The sequence below is a fragment of the Malaclemys terrapin genome, chromosome 6, assembly GCF_027887155.1.
Source record: "Malaclemys terrapin pileata isolate rMalTer1 chromosome 6, rMalTer1.hap1, whole genome shotgun sequence".
Taxonomy (NCBI): Eukaryota; Metazoa; Chordata; order Testudines; family Emydidae; genus Malaclemys; species Malaclemys terrapin.
The window spans coordinates 14,750,550-14,766,448 of NC_071510.1; the positions used below are offsets into that span (position 1 = coordinate 14,750,550).

Consider the following 15,899-nt stretch of genomic DNA (forward strand, 5'->3'; position numbering starts at 1 on the left):
GTGCTCCTTGGCACGAGCTCAGGACCAGCGCCACGGTCTCAAAATAATGGGGCTTTTGGGTGGTAATTCCACTCGTGGCCTGCTCTGCAGTCCTTGCTCTGGCAAAACTCCCAGCTCTGGATCTTTCACAAACACAAAGAGATGATGCACAAATGCAGCTTGTCACCATAGCTCGGCCACACAGTTAAATAAACAGTGATGCAATCTCCTCTGGTAGCATCCCAATACTTTTCAGTGCATTAATGCTTATGGTCTAGAATGATGCTGCCTTCCTGCTACACTCAGACGACTCCCACTGAAGTTTGGTTGGGACGTGTAACCTTGTGAATGCAAGATTGATTGCATAGCCCAGGGGATAGGGCAGTAGACTGGGATTCAGGAGACCTGGATGCTAGTCCCTCTGACCTGCTGTGTGACCTTGGGGAAGTCAGTTCAGATCTCTGTGCCTTTTTAACTTCTCATTTCTTGTCTATTTCAATTGTAAGCCATTTGCAACATGGATTGTGTATGGGCCTTGATCTCAGATGAGGCCTCTAGACACCATTATAATACAAATAACAATAGCCTGGGCCTATCTTTGATGCTTTTAAAAATTAAATTTATTTAGATAAGTAACAGTGGCTCCAGTATCATTAATTCTAAAAGTTAAAAGACAAAATGAAGATCTTTTACTGACTGTACCACAGAGAAAGTTTAGGGAATAAACAAATAATTTTTAAAAAATTCATCATTAAACTATCAAATGTTGTTCTCTACTTCAAAAAAAAATTAGATTCTGAAATATTTAGTCACTTCTCACAATTTGCAAAGATGAATATTGCTTTTATTTCAGAGCAAACACTGATTATAAATCAGAACAGAGCCACCAAATTATCTAACTTAAGAACATTTAAAAAAAAGACATTGTTAAACAGGATCAAGACAGACTTTCCTTCACAAAAGCATTAGGTATTATTTTTTTCAGCTCATAGGGTAGCATCTTCTCACACAATCCCTACAAAAAGCTTACTGGTACACAGGTGCATTGTGGGTATCCTGTGAAGTATCAGGTATCAGATTTGATAGGCCAAATGCAGGATAACAAGCTGCCTGATTCCATGCCCGTCTGAGCTTGTCTGGCATCTGCTACCCTTCAGTGCTCTATTTGCTTTTCAAATGCAGATAATACAAATGTTTGCAAAACACGGAAAGCTCATCTTCACTGCTAGCAGATCAGGAATAGGATAAATGCTTTCCTTGGATAATATAGATTCACATGTTAGCACAGAGGGGCACCATTTAGTTCAAATGATGGCTATTAATGCCATGAAAAAAAATTTTGGGGTGGGAGGGAATCTATACTAGTACTAAAATAAAATCTTATTAGCATTAATCACTTCTTAAAGCAAAGAAGTAGGATTTTTCCTCATTTTATACTGTTTTATCAGATAATACTTGTGAATTAGTTTCTCCTTGTAGAGAGAATTCTGGAATACAATAATGAAATGAAATGCTTCTGTCCTAATAGAGTTCAGAAGGGAATTAACGAAATTTTAGCCAAATTCTGCTATAAGCAGCCACATTTAGATTCATGCCTAGTGCCCCTTTGTGCATTTGGAAATCTCTTCCCTAATACTTTTAACAGTGACGCCCTCTCCCAACGCTTGATCCTAGAAATTGCTGAGCAACATCAACTCCCAAGGGAGCTTCAGAAGTTCAGGATCTCTGAAGATTAGGCCACATATTTAGGTGCCAACTGTGGATTTAAAAGCCTGACTTTAGGCATCTAGGTTTGGAAATTTTTGCCATTAAAACTGACACGTCCAAGACTAAATTCTTCACAGCCCTGCCCCTTGAGCTGCCATTTATATCTGGGCAGAGGTATACTACTAACCAGTATATGCTACTAATGTCAGCATTTTGCACTGACTTTGCAGAGGTGCAAATGACTGCACAAAGGTGCAAGGCAGACGTGAAAGCCGAAAGAAAAGGAAAAACTACCCACACTATATAAATATAACTTTTGCTTTTTTTTTTTCAGTAATGTCCAGTTATTTGCTATAATGCCTTTGTGATACTACAGTGTACTGCACATACAGTCTCCTACATGCCGGTCTCCTACATGAAGATCAGCTTCAGAGAACTGACAAAACCTTGTTTCAACCGGATATTCCCTTTACCAGAGTCAGTCAAATAAAGGAAAACAATGTAAACCAAGAAGAGGTACAGTGTTTAGAGCAATGTATGTTTTCTTTCAGACATCAGCACTAACAATACTCAGAAATATGCATCAAGCTACAATGTACAGTTCTCTGAAAGAAATACAGCTTCACCAAAGTTCCTAACTCCACAGCTATCACGCTACATTTACTAGGAGTCTGATCATGTATACGCATGGGCATCTTCGGCTCTCCCTGCAGTCAAAGGGGAGTGGAGGGTACTCAGACCCCACAGGATCAGGTCCTTAGTAAGGAAACAAACAGAAGGAGGAAAATAAGCTACACAGCCTGCACAAGGGTTTAGTTGGTAGCTTATGATGGATATTTCCCTTGCTAATGCTGCTCTCTCTCTCCCGGTCCAGTGAATGACTTTCTTAAAACTAAAGTAACATTTAATGCTGTGCACACACATTTAAAAGACAGAAGTAAAACTATATTTTAGAACTCATGGATAATAAATAGATACTAGAAATCAAGTTCTTGCTAGAAGTATACTAGCAATGGGTGTGTGAATCTTCCAAAAAATAAAGCCCGATTTTATTTCTATATATCTGTATTCACTTAACTATGGACCTTGAGCTATGATTTAAAGGTGTAACACCATCTTGGTATACAAATGATTCTGTCGCTTGATGTGTCCCCAGATTCCATAATGATGTCACAACTTTGTGATATATTGGAAGATGACAGCCAGGTCATTTCTACTAGAACAATGAGCCATGAATGGTAAAACTCTCCCTAAAATAGGGGCAAGGTCTTCTATGACACATCTTCTTGTGACTTAAGGGCTTGATACACCTCCCATTTCAATCAGTAGGGGTCTTCCCATTGACTTGAATGGCAGCTGGATTGAACCCTAAGAGTTTAGACCAAGATTTTACAAAAGTGATTCTGAGAGCCTCAGTGTTTGGGTGCAAAACTTGAGACATTGTAAAGGGACCTGACTTTCAGACAATGCTGAAATCAGGTCCCTTTAAGGGGTCTCCAAAGTGGGGCAGCCAAAATCACTAGTTGGCCTTTGGGAAAAATTTGGACTTAACTTTTATAAATTGGTTTAAAAAGCTGTCTTTTGAGGATGCTGTAACCATGTTTGTTTGTCTGTTTGGTAAATCCAGGAATTACTTCTAGCAGTATCTACAGATCCAGTGTAAATTACTGTATATTGGAAAAATATCTATATTCATTATATACCGCCCAGATGGGAAAATCTAAGAATGGTTCACAAGAAAATAACCTTTGTATGGTAACTATGAAAGAAAACATAGGCACTTCTGCTTCAAGAGTTACCAGTCTTTGATAATAGCTCCCTTAATCCAAGCCATAAATCCATGATAGCACAGGTCATCCGTTGCGTAGGAAATATAGTTCTCAAATGCATGTGTGTACATGAATCTGGCTTCATAAAATTGCCCCAGTTGACAATGGAAAGCAGGTGACAACCACTACAGAGACCTTCCATAACCCAAGTTCATGCTTTCCAAACATTGTGACAGAAGAAAGCTGCATCTTCCAGGAAGATCTTCCATCAAGTGATGCTGCTTGCTTTTCAGAAGTAGATTATCCATCAACCAAACAGCAAAGTGTCAAGTGCAATTTTCCCCCAGGAAATATTTACTCTCTCACTCTTTCCACTTTTTAAATTATTATTTAATAGCAACTTACTTTCTTCACAATGTACTAAAGCTACTAACCTAGTGGGAATTTTATTTCTGGACCAGTTTAATGTGGTAGTTGTTGAGAAAAACCTGTGCTAAAAGGCACTGTAATTAACTGATTTCCTCACTCTTGTAGCATTCTTGTATATGCAGCAATATAGTGTCTCAATAATAGACTATAATTAACACACATTTGGAAAAGAGCTCAATTTTTCTCAGTAGCAGCTGCTTCGATAAGGATCAAAGCGAGTCGCCAGCAGGCCATCATCTTTCTGCTTGCCTATAGGGGTCTGGCTACTGAAATAAGCTCCTTTAGTTCAGTGCCCCCTTCGTGTACAACTGACTGAACAAACGGATGGGGTTAGAACATGGATGTCAGACTTGTTGATAGGAGTTAAGAGAGCCAAACTTTCTGGAAGCCTGAGTGAATGAAACAAAAGTGAAGTTTTCACAGTGGTCAAGTTTGACTTTTTTAGCCAGCTTTGGGACGACTCCCCTCAGGGAACGGAGACCCATCCTTTGTTCCTCGTACCACACATTTCCCATGCCGCTAATCTCCTTCCGTGCAGTCAGATAGAAAGGAGACTTTGCTTCCATCTGGGTTGGGGGCCGGTGGATGTACATGTACTTATAAAGGAGGCAGTAGGGACACAGCTTGTGTCCTTTGGAGTGCTCGTGGTATATCTGGCCATAACACACTTTGTTAGAGCTCACCCTGTGTTCTCGTTTCACGCTGTCCGTTCGGGCAAAAAAGGGCCTGTTTTGCGAATCTTTGAGTAATTCAATGTCTCCATACATTAAGTCTGCATGCTCCTGCAAAGTCCTCATGTTGAGGTACTGGCTGTTATATTTCACCACAGTGGATAGCAAGGCTACCGGACTCTCATCACCCAAGCATCCTGTTCTCCACATCTCTTCTTCGTCAGACAGGGAAAAATAGACGATGTTGCGAGAGCGGGCGCCAGACATCCCAGCCTTGCTGAGCACCCGGAGTTTCTCCTTCAGCTTTTTGGTGGAGGATGTGAAGGTGCTGCTGGTGATGGAAAATCCCACACCAGCATTCTTCAGAATCCGGTCCAGGCCTCGGCGGATAGCATGCAAAGACGTGGCTAGGAAGTCCGAACCATCCGTTTTCTTCACCGTAATGTAGAAGTCCTCAAGGAGTTCATTCAGCTTCGAGGCTGGAATCTGGAACAAGAGAAATGCAAATGTAAGTGTTACTACATGCATGGGATAAAATTCTTTACTAGTGACAAGCCTGCACTGACAAGTTTGGATCTAGATCCAAATTTTCCCAAACCCCAGTGATGTTCACATCTAGGGCTTAGGCCTGTCCCATGACAGACATTGACCAGCAGCAGAGCGGGTGCAAGGATGTTTTGCGCCTTAGGTGAAACTTCCACCTTGCGGCCCCCATCCCCGAGCTCTGTGGCAGCTCTCCGCCTCCCCCTCCACCCTAAGGCACCCCCCCGAGGCAGCTCCCCACCCCCCTCCGTCCTGAGGCTCCCTGTGCAGCAGCTCCCCCCTCCGGCCTGAGGCACCCCCCCCCGCGGCAGCTCTCCCCTCCGCCCTGAGGCGCCTCCCCTCCTCCCCCCGCGGCAGCTCCCCCCCGTCCCAGGGAGCCGTGCGGCAGCTCCCCATCCCAGTTCACCTCTGCTCCACCTCCTCCCCGAGCACACCGTCGCTGCTCCGCTTCTCCCGCGTCCCAGGCTTGCAGCGCCAATCAGCTGTTTGGCGCCATAAGCCTGGGAAGGAGAGAAGCAGAGCGGGGCGGCGTGCTCAGGGGAGGAGGCAGCACAGAGGTGAACTGGGGCGGGGAGTTCCCCGGTGTGCCGACCCCACCTTACTTGCTGCAGGCGGCCCTCCCTGCGACCCCCTGCCCCAGCTCCCTCCGCCTAAATGCCGCCGACGACTGGGGAGGCCGAAGATCCGGCCGCCGCGGTCGCTGCCGAAGGACCCGGAGAAATGGCGCCCCCCAAATGCTAGTGCCCTAGGTGACCGCCTAGGTCCTAATGGGCTGCACTGGCCCTGACCAGCAGTGAACTTCGGTTTCAAATTTCTCCAAAGTATAGCACTTTTCAGATCCACGGTGGTGGTTCAGGTCCATTTCTATTCTATAGCTGTCATAGGTCAGCCTGCTTGTGGATAGTGAAAATGCTACTAAGTGGGAAGACCCAAGTTCCAGATCTTTTCACGCTCTACACAGAGGAAAGGTGCAAGATGCAACATGCTCCCATCTTCCCAACAAGAATGTAGTAACCTTGCAGTTTTGGAAGAAGGGTGCATATTTGCGTAACTACAAGGCGAATGCAATGTTTATGGCTGCTGTACTGACAGGAATGGGGAATGTAGCTGTATGGAGAAGAAAAGGCAGCCCGGAATAAAAGAGTTGAGGTCCTTAGCACGCCCCTGCTAGGACACTGCTTTGCAGAGATGAGGACCCCACTGGTATTAGGGGACCAGAATTAATGTAAGGCGAGAGAGCTGACATGTTCTGATGCTTAGGGTGGGGCCCCTTCCTCTACAACACCAGAACCCCAACCCCCACCTTTTAAGAAACAGAGCGTGACATCCTAGCCCCACTGAAGTCAATGGGAATTTTACCATTGACTTCACTTGGATCAGGATTTCACCTAGTATGAATATAGTCTGATGCTTGGAGTACAGTGCATACCTTATATTCTGTACTTTTCCCTGTTAAACTCTAGCCAGGGAAACTTTCCATTCCTCCTTTTCACTGAGATATACTTACAGCCTCTATAAATCTCATAATTAAAGGAAAGCATTAAGCTGGTTATAATGAGATGCTTGCGATAGCAGGAGGGATGGATGACAATATCGCCTTTGATTCCTAGAGCCTGAGAATTAAGAAGCATTCAGGGACCCTTTGTCTGTAATCACAAGCACTTATCTGGGCCATTTATATGTCATACTTGTCCTGCAATCAGACTTTGTTAACCTGCCTGCATAGGTTTATTTCAGCACTCTCATTTCTGCTTCTGGATTACAAATACATCTGTAAATTAAGCAAACAGATGCAAGTTCAAGGGGCAACAGCCTTCTTAAAATGGACACCTTCGAAACTGAAAACAAAAATACTTCCTGACATTACAGGTTGTAGTGGGACACGCAGTCCTTGGCATTCTAATGTTGTATCACATCCTTGGAACTCGACTGACATTCCTCAGATGCCCCGCATGCACTGTCATTAATCTCAACAGCACGAGAAACCCTTCCCTTAACCAGCAGGCTGCTGATACACACAGCTTCTAGGATTTTCATTGCATCAGTTGTCAGGATGTCACAACTCTGCACCCTTGTGTGCTGAGTGCTGGTATCTAACGTCCCTGTTATGGCTTTGGTCAAAGAGTTGATTTTTATCACTGTTGCAGGGTTTTTTTTTTTTTTTCTGTATTACTTCAGACAAGAAATTCTTAGGCTCCACTCTAGCAGAGTACATACTTAACTTGAAACATCTCAGTAGAACTACAGACTTAAAGTTAAGCGCATGCTTAAGTGCTTGCTGGACTGGGGCCTTAGTGCCTGACCCCTAGAGAGAAATAAGGCCCCTTAGATAAAAAGCGTATTCTTTGGGCAAGGACATGAATATCCTGCCATCTCTGGGCTGCCAGCGCAGGGGGCGTGGCTGGGCAAAATGGGGTGTGGCCAGAACTCCCCTGTACCTAGCTTGTCCCTGGCTGCTGGGACAACCCCATGGGGAAAGAAGACTACAGACTTATTCTGGGGACTGGGCTGGTCCCTGGCTAACACTGGGATCATGGGAGCATAAAGAAGGTTTAAATCCTCACCTTTACCCATTCGTGGGTCAGCTTGACTTGACCAGAGGAGGGTCTCAATGATTTAACAGTGCTTACCTTAGTGATGTCCATGTAGTCTTTAAGTCCTTTTGTCATGCACCAGTATCTCCACACGTTCAGAGCGTACAGTGTAGCCTTTGTAGTGTTTGGGCTCACGGCGCTGATACACAGGTACTTCAGGTCATCGTCGAAATTAAAGACAGGAAATTTGTTGAGTTTAGTCGAGTATGCTAGAAAACAAACAAAGATAGGGATAAAAACAATGTAACCTTGCTGGACTCTTTAGTTACTCAGGTTTAGAGCAACTTGGAATTGTTTACATGGGCCCGAGTAGAAATATTGAGAAATGAAGTCACTGAAACGGTGAAGTCCCATGAAGCTATTAAAGCACTTTTATTGGAACTCTAGAATGTGGAATAGTATTTCCAGTACGGGATCAATACGGGGTCATCTTGAGGTTGCCCCAGAGTTAATTTTTTTTGTGCTAAATACAGTAAATGATACAGATGGAGCAATGCAGAACCTTTTACTGCGGGGGGAGGGGAGGACTGGTGCAATGAGGGGAAAAAACAGTGGGAAAAAACATCAAGGGTTTGCCTTAATGAACTATCTAAGCTGTTAAAAAGAAACGCTCCATTGCATATTGGTCCTGATTCTGCACTGCCCGGCGCCTTGGGCAGTCAGGCATACCTGTGCAAACTGGGTGTGAAACGCTACTCAGTCGGAATTCCCCACTCTCTCCCACCAAGGGGCTTTCTACCCGCTTTGCACTCAGTGCAGGATCGGGCCCAGAGACGTAGTGGAGCCAACAGAGGCAGCTGTCAGAGATGGCGTGAGCTGATGTGAGGCCAGGATTATAGTGCTCGTTTCTTAAACTCTCCTCAGCAGCACAGGCGGGAACTGAATGGAGTGGATTGATGAAGGACCCTATTGTGGATATTTAGGCCCTTACTCTCTCTTATGAAAGAGTAATACATTTTTATGATACCAGTATACTTTTATTACATCCACTATATTTAAGTGTACTTTTTATGGGCCTGAAGACAGTTTATGTGGCAGCCCAGGCCATGTAAGCCCCAACAGGCTGCTTAAGTCATCTGTGCACCCACTTGTCTTCTCTGCAGGATTGCCCGCCGGGGTGGCAGATGAAGGGGAGGGGAGCCATATCCCAGCAATGTGAGAACTCGTGGAAAGGGGCTCCCCTCAGAAGCAGCCCTATGTACCTCCCCAGGTCCCCTGCCCCCAACACTGCAGCCACAGAGGGTGCAGAAGTTACTGCAGCTTCTGGGTTATTTGTTAGTCTATTTGCCACAGGACTCTTTGTTGCTTTTTGCAGCTCTAGGGTTCTGGTAATCACTGCAGATCACCAGCAGGTAGGAGGAGAGAGGAAGAGGAGGTTCCCAGCCTCTTTAAATGACAATGAGATTGTCATATGGTGGGGAGGGGGTGTCACGAAGGAGCTTTCCCCTCCAGTTCTCATGGGGCAGCCTGAGGGTCCTTATCTCTGCTTCCACAATGCCCTATGCATTTTCTCCCCACCTATAAGTCAGCCAGGAAGGCTCCTGGCCCTAAAGCAGGGGTTTCTCAAACTGGGGGTCGGGACTCCTCAGGGGGTCGCGAGCTGTCAGCCTCCACCCAAACCCTGCTTTGAATCCAGGATTTATAATGGCGTTAAATATATTAAAAAGTGTTTTTAATTTATAAGGGGGGGGGTCGCACTCAGAGGCTTGCTGTGTGAAAGGGGTCACCAGTACAAAAGTTTGAAAACCACTGCCCTAAAGGGATGCTGGATGCTCAGTGCCTCCCCGCCATCATTTCCCAGTGCCTGATGACTGTAGAAGGCAACTGCGCTGTGACTCCGCTCCTGGGAATGGTGTGTAGTTGGGCTGGGGGCTTTATGCAGGGAGGTACAAGTGTCATCCCCTCTCCAAACCACAGGCTCCATCTAAGCATCTGGCTTGGATGCTGTTGGGACCAGGACTAGACTTTATAACACTCTTCATGCACTTCGAAAGCCCCTCCACTCCCGTTCAAGTCAATGGTAAGCCCCAGCCGTTAGGCAATGCAAAATATGCAGTGTCTGCAGCCACTTCGGGAATGTCTGCACTGCAATGAAAGACCCGTGCCAGCGAGTCTCAGTGCCTGGGTCAATTGACTCATACTTAGAGGGCTAAAAAGAGCTGTGTTGCTTGGGCTGCAGCCCGGGCTCTGAGACCCTCCTCACACCAGGCCTCCAGCCTGAGCCCGGATGTCTACACTGCTATTTTTAGCCCTGGCACCCACGTTAATTGACGAATATGGGCTCTGAGACTCTCCGCCACAGGTCTTGTATTGCCATGTAGACGTACCCTTACAAAGATCTTAAAAACTGACAAACCAGCCTCAAACCCTTTATACAATCAATGAGCGTTTGGAGGGTTTTTATGGGTAAGACTACAATGACTTTTACTCTTGCACAACATATGACGGAACCACCTGGGAACAAATAACTGTGTTTACGGACTACACACAGCACGCAAGGCCTACCTACATATACATGCTGTTTCTTGGCTTGGTTTCTAGCAGCTTCTAGAACACTGAGAGCCTGGTAAGTACCCCTAGAGAGCTTACAAACTATTTAAAGGGATACTACCCTCTTTCTATATACTACAACTATTAAATAAACATACAAAGGACTTCTAAAGACAGCTGACTATTCTCCTTTCAATCGGAAAGGCAATTGTCAGGCAGCGTAGGATTCACTAGCAGCAAAAATGTTCACGGCAAACAATTCAGAAGGCTTGACGTTCCCATGTTCCGCTGTTTGCAACCCCATTTTCACAAGGTTTGGCTGCCTAGTTACTGTCTCACTATTGCATGTGACCTTGCTGCAGAAGAACATTTGGCACCAGCCAGGAGCATTGGCCCCCCTGGGTTACGATATCACAAGCTGAGGTGGGCTGGTCCTGGTATGTAACTGGATAGGAGATAGCTAAAGAAAATCCAGGCTACTGCAGGAAATGTTATGGGTAGCTAGCACTCTTCTCTTTGAAAGTCTGCCTGCAGTACTGAACTAAACCATGGCCACTGCCCATTGAGGAGATATCTGCTCGCCTTGTAAATCTTCTGCATTCACACACCGAGGCCTTCCTAATGCTGCACAAGCATTGCCAGAACTGCTACAATTGGCTCATCTCAAAGCAAGGCTTGATACTGTCCACACTGGTTCATTTCTAACTGGGGCAGATCTGGGACTTGATGCCCTGGCATGTTGGCGCTGCTCTGCACTGCTCCCCATAGTCAGGAGATCCAGCTCCTAGAGCCTTCCCTCCCAGTGCAAGGCAATCCCTGAGTAGTGTCTAGAACCACAGTGGTAGCTCCTATGCCATCCCAGCTGCTGGTGTGAGACCATGCCTGGGGCATCTCTCACGCCCATTGCACTATCAATGCAAATTAGAACAGCTGTCAGAGCAGCCCCAGCCCCCTGTGTGGCCCCTCTCCTCAGCTGCATTGATCACGTCTCTGGTCAAGCGCGGAAGGGAACTGCAGGCATCACAGCTGCACTCTTCCAGTGGGTACTCTTGGAGGAGTCCCCCATTGTGTTAGCTCACCTTCCAGTGACTACAGTAGGCAAAGGTCCCTCGGTACTTTGTGCCCCCTGCTTCTGGTAACCCACAGGCAAGCCCTTTCCCTGTATTTGATGCCTTCTACTTGCCTGAAGCAATTGCTGAGCACACCTAATCAACAGTGTCCACTTCGTGCCAAATTTATGTACAAGCCACCTGCCCCACTCTGCTTTCCCAGAGTGCCTGTTGTGAAGACATCTTCCGGCTGGACTTGATGACCCTTCGAGGTGCCTGCCAGCCCTACATTGCTAGGATTCTGTCACACTGCCAGCTGGCCCAAGGGCTATCACTGGGAGCAGCAATCACTCAGTCCTTTTGAAAACCAGGCCACTTCTGGTTATGAGCCTCAATATGGAATTTAGGGGGAAGAGTTTCAAAAGCGCCCAAGGGGTTTAGGAGCACCGCTGTCAGTGGGACTTGTGCTCCTAATAGCCATAGATGCTTTTTAAAAAAATCCACATAGGAGCCTAATTTTAGACACACAGATTTGAAAATTGTGGACTACATTTTTGAGACACAGCATCACCAGTGCAGCTTCCTTGAGCCCCAGCAGAAGGCAGACGTCTCTGAGGTTCAGGATATAATCTGACAGGTGGTTAAGCACTGGTGGTGCCCAAACTTTTCCAAAGTTCCAGGGCGTTCAAGACATCGAGGTTTGGTTCAGGCTCGTCTCTAATATTTGATTACTATTTATTTGTTTTGCGGTAGCAACTAAGAGCCCCAGTCAGCCCCCACTGTGCTAGGCACTGAACAAGCTGTTTTGCGATACTTCGGATGAAACACTCAACACTTGTAAGATGTTGCTCATATCAAATAAAATCCTCATAACTCTTATTCTACACACAACTCCCCGCTCTCCCCCACCTTTTTCTTTCGATTGAAGAGACCATATAACTCAGCTTACGTTGTTACTAAAGCTTGAGAACCAAACTAGCTGATTCACAAATTGATAGTCACCATGATCACCAAGGGTAGCTCAGGTATACACGGAAGAAGAGATTATTTTTAACAAAACAAAGCTGAAGTAATAAGATGGTAACGAGGAAGGCAGGTTGCCATCTGGATCAGTGTGTCAGATAAGTACGGGAACAGGAGCCACCAAATATGCAATTATCTGGGCAACAGATCATTTTTGTTGTAAATATATTCTATATTTGCATTCTAATCTCCTGCGTTCCAGGAGAAAGCAGTTTAATCCACTAATTCTAGCAATCCGTACGATCTAACACAGCAAGGCAGCATTGGAAAGGACTAGCACCTTGATCCAACACCACACTCAAACACACACTTCATTTTAAGTATGTGAGCGTTCCCATCCCTGGTCATCATGAGCATATCCAAAGCCCATTAAAGTTAATGAAAAGATTTCCATTGATTTCCATGGCTTTGGATGAAGCCCCAAGACCACTTAAGCATGTTTTTAACTTTAAGTACATGCTTAAATCCCAACAAAGTCATTACAATTAAGCATGTGCTTAAGTGCTTTTTAGAACCGGGCCTAAATCAGAGATGCCCAAGGCTGCCAGGAGACAGTGTCATTTGCATTTTTCGTCTGTGTAGTGTGTGCCAAATCCTCCTCGCTTTTATCATCCCCAAATCCCATTAACTTCAGGGTATTTATGCACTTGCAAAAATATATCATGCCTAGTCATCAGTCTGCAGCAGAGTCAAGTTCTAACTGTTTAAAATTATGTATGGAGACATTGTAGCGCACATGAAGGATAGCTTCATGCATGGATAGGAGTCACTGACAATACCTAGATACGACTCATTGGGTGGATGTCAGCTCTAAGTTAGACTTTTCGGGTTACATTTTCAAGTTGCTTAGGTGCTTGCCTAAGTTCCCTTTTCAAAAGCCCTGTGGAGCCTGAGTAGCAATGGTACAGGCAAGTGACAGGCTCATTGGAAAATGTTCCCTTTTTGGTTTTGTTTGACTCTCTCTCTAGGGCGCTCCCGCAATGTCAATATTTTTAAAGCACGTTGCAAAATCATAGCGAAAATTTACCCAGTGCAAAATCTGCTCACTAGCCTTCTACAATTAAGATGATGATAAAAAAAAAACAACAACTAGTGATATTATTTCCTCCCTAGCAAAAATATGTACATGCTCCAAGTCATAGAATATCAGTGTTGGAAGGGACCTGAGGAGGACATCTAGTCCAACCCTCTGCTCAAAGCAGGACCAATCCCCAGATAGATTTTTGCCCCAGATCCCTAAATGGCCCCTGAAGGATTGAACTCAAAACCCTGGGTTTAGCAGGCCAATGCTCAAACCACTGAGCTATCCCTCCCCCCATGAGTCTGTCCAACAAGCGCTGTAGTGTGTTTACCGTATACCAGAACTTTAAGTTTCCCTATGGATCCGATAGCTCTATACGTTCTGCACTACCCTTGAGGCAGGGGTTATATCTTTTGTGTTTAAGGTGAGCAAGGACGTGGAAATTTGCAAGGCAGGTTAATGAGACACCATCAAGTTTGAGAGGCTGAAAATGTGATTTATTTTAATATCTCAGCATCATTCCTACTTCCAAAAGATGTCGTTTTCCTCCAAAAGGAGGCCTGCAAGATACTGTGAGCCACTCACTGATCAGCATGCACATTGCTCCCTGACATAAAAGGGAGCTCTGTGCACAGAGCAAGAGTGGTTGTTGATCCTGTAATCTGAAATTAGTGTCCAGGGCAACCCTATCAAAACAAACAAGGACACACTTTCCATTATTCTCTCTTGGAGAACAGACATATGCAGCTCCCCGAACACAACCCAGTATTGAGAGATGCTTCTAAAAGTGCTCTTAGACAAGAGCTCAATGCTTACTACATTCCAGAATCTCCTTCCAAATGCTAATGAGTAACACAGAATCTTCCTCAATACCATATGTCTTACGAATTGTTTTGTATGGAAAAGAAAGTGAGAAGTCTATGCCAAAACAAGTGTGCTTAATGAACAAGCACACGTAGGTGAGTTACAAAGCCTCATCTACAATTCTAACCTCGAGCTAACACCATTTCAGTCTTTGCTCTTCTCACGAAGGGACTTTGGGGTGGTTTCTCCATAGGTTTTGGAGGGATAGCGACGGTCAGTTTCTGCCTCACATTTCCACTCCGACCTGCAGATTTTCCATTAGGTGCCTACCAGAATTTGGATCTACAAATAGAGAGTGTTTACATAAAAAAGGAGGTAACTTCATAGCTCTCTCTCATTCTTTTTTCAAAGTATTCTCCCAAACTGCTGCAAGATGACCCTCACTGCCAAAACCTAGCGTTATAACACAGGATTTAAAGCTGGCTTATTCTAAAGAGATACCTCACATGTCTTTCCAGGGACCGCCGCCAAGTTCCACTTGTTTTTAGAATAAATTATAAACTAATTTCAAATCCTAGTTCACTAATGTGTGAGCGCTTGTCTCTTAAAACACATCTGAATAGGCATTGTGCCATAATATCCCTGAGCTACTTCTACATCAATTAACATGTCATTGGTAAACAATGTCTGGATTATGAAATTTCAATAAAAGCATGACAGGGTTATGGGTTAGTTGCACAGCTGAGAGATACAACAAAGCTTACAAGATCAGTTTGAGGAATAAATATTGGCAAGAAACATTTAAGGCTCAGTCCCGATCAGCATTTACACAGCTGCATGGCATGTCTAAGTCCCAGAAGGCCATGTACAATGGCTGCAGATCATGCTGACCTGTCCCAGGGATGGTCAGCCAAGTGCATAATGGGGGAGGAGGGAACCTGCACCCATTCCACCGTTTGCAGAAGCAGAGATGTTCTGAGTATGGAGATCTGATATAAATTGCCCCAGTCCCTCTTTCTGCCTACTGCTGGAGTCACTGCAGAGGCTTTAAAGCTAATCAGCATTAAAACTAACTAACTTCTAATCAGTTCTTCAATGCACCCCAAGATCACCAGACATTCAGAAGAGATTTCATGGGCTTGGACAAAGGAGCACCACAATGACCCCACAAATGGTTACTGCTCAGCAACATGGTTCCCCATTCTCCCCAGTCAAACCCGGAACATGCTGCCTTCGCTTATCATTGGTTGTTTTATATCTTTTTGTCATGCCCCTATTGTAAGCACTTGAGATTGTCTGATCATCTCTTCCTTCAACACTGTTGTCATCATACAAGCAGCTGCTTTGGGGGCTTCTCTTGCAGCTTTTTAATTTGGGATATTTTGCTTTATTGGCATCGTTAAAATAATAGAGTTTGTGGCTCAGATTTGTCTTACATTTTAAAACCGTATTGTAGGACAGTGAAAGTTCAGGCTTGGGAAGAGACCGTCATGCCAGATTTACAGCCTTGGGGCTGGTCTACACTTGAGGGGGGGGGAGATATCGATCCAAGATACGTAACTTCAGCTACGTGAATAGTGTAGCTGAAGTCGAAGTATCTTGGATCGAATTACCTGGGGTCTAGACGGCGCGGGATTGACGGCCGCGGCTCCCCCGTCGACTGCGCTACTGCCGCTTGCTCTGGTGGAGTTCCGGAGTCGAAGGTGAGCTCGTTCGGGTATCGATATATCGCGTCTTAACAAGACACGATATATCGATCCCGGATAAATCGATTGCTACCCGCTGATACAGCGGGTAGTGAAGACGTACCCTTGGATCTG

At 45.2% G+C, this 15,899-nt stretch overlaps 1 protein-coding gene across 1 annotated transcript in view; it reads right to left on the reverse strand.

Annotated features, from left to right (window-relative positions):
• Window positions 1-690: 690 nt before the first annotated feature.
• Window positions 691-15,899, reverse strand: part of KIAA1958 (KIAA1958 ortholog) — a 131,618-nt gene continuing 116,409 nt past the window's right edge. The window contains exons 3-4 of the mRNA XM_054033023.1: window positions 7,729-7,901; window positions 691-5,041 (exon numbers count right to left, since the gene is read on the reverse strand). Coding sequence (XP_053888998.1) covers window positions 4,229-5,041; window positions 7,729-7,901 — 986 coding nt within the window. The 3' untranslated portion in view covers window positions 691-4,228. The remainder of the gene's footprint in view (window positions 5,042-7,728; window positions 7,902-15,899) is intronic.